The sequence below is a fragment of the Elephantulus edwardii genome, unplaced genomic scaffold (assembly GCF_000299155.1).
Source record: "Elephantulus edwardii isolate Elephantulus edwardi_28Jun2011 unplaced genomic scaffold, EleEdw1.0 scaffold00001, whole genome shotgun sequence".
Taxonomy (NCBI): Eukaryota; Metazoa; Chordata; class Mammalia; order Macroscelidea; family Macroscelididae; genus Elephantulus; species Elephantulus edwardii.
Window position 1 is genome coordinate 31,900,207 of NW_006399751.1, and position 4,236 is coordinate 31,904,442.

At 29.8% G+C, this 4,236-nt stretch overlaps 1 protein-coding gene across 2 annotated transcripts in view; it reads left to right on the plus strand.

Annotated features, from left to right (window-relative positions):
- NCKAP1 (NCK-associated protein 1) overlaps window positions 1-2,072 on the plus strand; it is a 145,306-nt gene extending 143,234 nt beyond the window's left edge. For both annotated transcript variants that reach the window (XM_006878778.1, XM_006878777.1), the window contains 3 exons: window positions 504-523; window positions 1,084-1,173; window positions 1,956-2,072. In XM_006878778.1, the coding sequence (XP_006878840.1) occupies window positions 504-523; window positions 1,084-1,173; window positions 1,956-2,072 (227 nt within the window). The remainder of the gene's footprint in view (window positions 1-503; window positions 524-1,083; window positions 1,174-1,955) is intronic.
- The last annotated feature ends 2,164 nt before the right edge of the window (window positions 2,073-4,236 follow it).

Sequence of the window (4,236 nt, forward strand, 5' to 3'; positions counted from 1 at the left end):
ATAAGAACACCGAACAATTGAAGCAAATAGAGAAGACTTCTTTCTAGAAAGATAATATTTTAAATATTTATTTCTATTTAGAAGACCACTAATAGTTTTTGTCATATTTGAAAAATTGTAAGACTGCTACTCAGTACTTAAAAAGAGTGGTTACTAAATCAGGCCTCAAATTTATAGTTCCTTATTTTATATTTCACCGTAGCTCTCTGTTTTATTAATGTACAGTTTTCTCCCTCTTTTTTTTTTTTTTTGTTTAAAGGAAAGATACACACTGTATAGTGAACACTAGAATATTTACTTCATTTATAAATCCTGTTAGCTTTTAAAATTTGTTAAAATTGATAAATTATAATACTAATTTTAGGATAAAGTAGCTGTAAAGGAAAACTATTAGATTTAATTATTTTTCAAAATTACAGTTTCCTTCATAATTTTAATGTCTTCTCAATGTTCCTATTTGAACTCTTGCAATTTCTTTTTGTTGTTGCTATTTGGAAACGAAGAAATCTTGTTATTTTGTGCTGTCAAGTCAGCTGATCCTCCAACAAGTTTTCATAGACTCTAAATTGTAAGGGAGGAATTTGCCCATCTTTTTTTCTGAGGAGCAGCTGGTTGATTTGAACCATCTGCTTTGTGTAGCAGCACAGCGCCTTACCCAATAAGCCACCAGAGCTCCCTCATATTAAAGTGTTTTTTGTTTTTTTTAAATTTGTAAATGAAGAAACTTGCTTTAGAGAAATCAGGAAAAGAGAGGATAGTTTGAATAATTTAAAATAAAGATTCCTAAAAAAGGGGAAAAAAAACATACTTTGTTTAAAAAAACATATTTTAAAAGACCACAAAGAATATTTGATTAAGTTTATTACCTTTATGTTTTACTAAATCCCAATATTAATTGTTTTAATGTAAAATATTTAAGCATATCTTACTTATATTATTTGTATATTATATATAGCAACGAATGATTGGAAAGTAAAGAAGTTGAAAAAAATACTAAAAATAAACTAGTAACTGATGAATGTGTCACTTAAAAACACATGCATCCAAAAACAAAACCCTTAAAATGTGTGGATATTTTTTAAGCTTGCATCTTCCAGTCTTTTGAAAATTGGCCAGGAGACAGATAAAACTACAACAAGAAATAGAGAATCTGTTTACTTACTGCTAGATATGGTAAGTCTTATTTTAATTTTATCAAGAAAATTGTCATTTCTGATAGTCATTTATTGACATGTTAGTGATTTATTAGCTATAAGGGCTAAAGTATTATTTTGATCCTTTATTTTCCCTCTATCCAAGCGACACCCTTTCTAAAAAATTACTGCAAAGATTGAAATCATGGATATATTTCCATTATCGTAATAATATTAGATCAAATAGGTTTATTACCTGTAGAGTATGTTTCCATGAACATTTCTTTCTTTCACCTATTCAGACACTTGGACCTTGTATTTTTCTCCTGTAGGAGTTTCATCTCTGTTCTGTTTCACCAAGTTCAGTATATTCTGTCTCCATTCTGTCACCCAATATGCATTTTTATAATTATCTTTTAGTAGATTCCTTCTCTTACATGTCTTGTGAACTAGCTTTGCTTGTTTCCACTCAAAATTAATTTCTCTTACCTGAAGAGTGCTGTGCTTATGGTAATGACTCAGCACTTCTATAGATTAGAATAAACTTCTCTAGGACTTTAAACCTTCCGTTTATGGTTGGTTTTGCTTTCTGGTTGTCTTGAGTTTTGTGTTTAATATATTGTTGAAGACAATGATAGTGCTTAATTGAAAACATCCTTTTGTATAGAATACACAGCAGAGCATTTACATTTCTGAGGTTAAAAGAACAATAGATTGTATATTTTTTCTAATATGAGTGGTACAGAAATTACAGTCCCAAGTTGTTAGTAAGTGCCGTACTATAAATAACTTGAATTCTAATGCATTTTTGGAATTTTTCAGATTGTACAAGAATCCCCATTCCTAACAATGGATCTTTTGGAATCTTGTTTTCCTTACGTCTTGCTGAGAAATGCATACCATGCTGTCTACAAGCAAAGTGTTACATCTTCTGCATAAATTATCTACTATTAAAGACAAGCACGCATTTTTGTTGCCTCAGTTTTACCTGTAAACTGTGGAACTATTTTACCTTAAGGCCTGAAAAATAGTTTTGTGGGTTATAAATTTCTTTCATACAGTTGTATTTTCTGATCACTGGTTTCTTAATATAGTTGCTCTACAATAAAAACCTGGTTGATTTAGGTTGTTCATTCACTGAAATTATCTCTATAATTTAGAGCATCATTTGTTTTAAATATATACATTACATGTTTTTGATATTTGATAATGGGAAAAAAACCTTTGCTTGTTTATTTCTGAAAAATAACTGTATTTAGTGATTATTTTAGACAGTGATATAGTATCCATCTGTGTGTAAATTATTTCATATAGGGAAGAGTTCTGATCTGTACCTATGATTCTTATTAAAAACAAAATTGGATGTGCATTTCTGTGATGTTACGAATATGTTTCTACTTTATTTTGAAAAATTTGCCAAACTAAATACTATAATAACACTGTATAACAGCTAAAATGTTACAGAACTGCTCAGCATTAAAAGCAGATCATGTCCCAAAATTCTAAAATAGCAGCATATGTTGTTGCTTTTATAAAGCCTAGTGATAATTTTTAGACTAACTTCAATGGTGCCCTGTTGGCATTAGCACTACTATTGTCCCCTGCTGTATAATAAATAATCTTAGACATTTATCAATTGTTGATACAAATGTTAGTCCTTAACCACTTTTTATATATGTTTTAAATTTTTGAAATTCAAGTGTACCTGCCATAACATAAAATAAACACTAGACTGTATCACATTTTGAATTGTTTATTTAATTTGGGATCCTGAAAAATTGATTCAGCAATATGCAAGTTTTAGAACTGTTTGTGTACAGCATTCTTTCAATTTCATATGTTATAAAATTTATATAAATGTTTTAAAAAGCATGCCACTGGACAATAGATAAAAATTACTTTTTAAAATCTACTTTGTTAGTAGATAAAATATTTGCTATTGAAGAAAAGCATGCATTTTTGTTGCCTCAATTTTACCTGTTAACTGTGGAACTATTTTATCTTAAGGCCTGACAAAAGTTTTGTGGGTTATATATTTCTCTATACAGTTGGATAATGGTATTTTCTGATCATTGGCTTCTTAATATGGTTAAATTAAATATTAAAAGAAAAACTTTTGCTCCATCATCCTGCTAATTATACCTTTGAATAGATAGTGTTGTTTTAATGAAGTGAGAAAAATTGGATGATCATGGAGCTAGTAAGTATAGTGTGTGAAATACTATGTCAGTCAGTGATGAATAGGAAAGACATGAAAGACCTGTTGCTGAGAAGATGATGTGGAGAGCTGAGCAACTTGGTTCATTTGAAAACTGACCAAATGTTTTCAGCTTGATTGGCATTGTAATGACAATGTATCAACTGAGATCATCAATTTTGTATCTGACTATCATATAGAGCTTTTGTTGTTCACTACTTCTCTGTATACACTGGTGATTGTTATTAAGATAACAGAAGGCTGCTGTGGACATTTGCAATGCTTTTTTTGTTCAGATACATGTAGTGGAATGAAATCAATAAGCTAGGAGTTTATCATACTGCTATTTTATGTATGCTTTGTCCAGTGTATGTTTAGAGCAGGAATATTTGTCTCTGTTGAAAAATCTCAGTGGTATTCTGAGGAATTTTAAAAAGGAAAGGGAACTTAAGATGCATAGTTTTTTAAACATGTAATAGCCTAGTTTACACAGTAATAAGTTGAAACTAAGAGTGAAACATGTTGCTTTAAAATACTAGGTATGTCCAGAGTGGTAATAACTATGTTAGCAATGTCCAAGAGGTAGAGTAGGCATTTGTATATTTTGTATACTTTGAAAGGAATGGTATATGAAAGATGTAAGGGTTTACAAAAGTCATTATTTACCAATGTTCAGACCAAGAGAAGGTTACATTTTCATAGGCACATGACGTTTCTGTGGTCAAAACTTTTCTTATAGATCTAAACAGATAGTGATACACTATTTTATTTTTCTTTGCAATGAGTTTCTGTGTCAAAACAATTAAAGGTAAAGCGACTCGACAGCACGTAACAACAAGAAAAAAGTTGAAGTTAAATTGCAAAATTAATAAAAAGATAAATTGATTGAAGAGAAAGGCAATATGC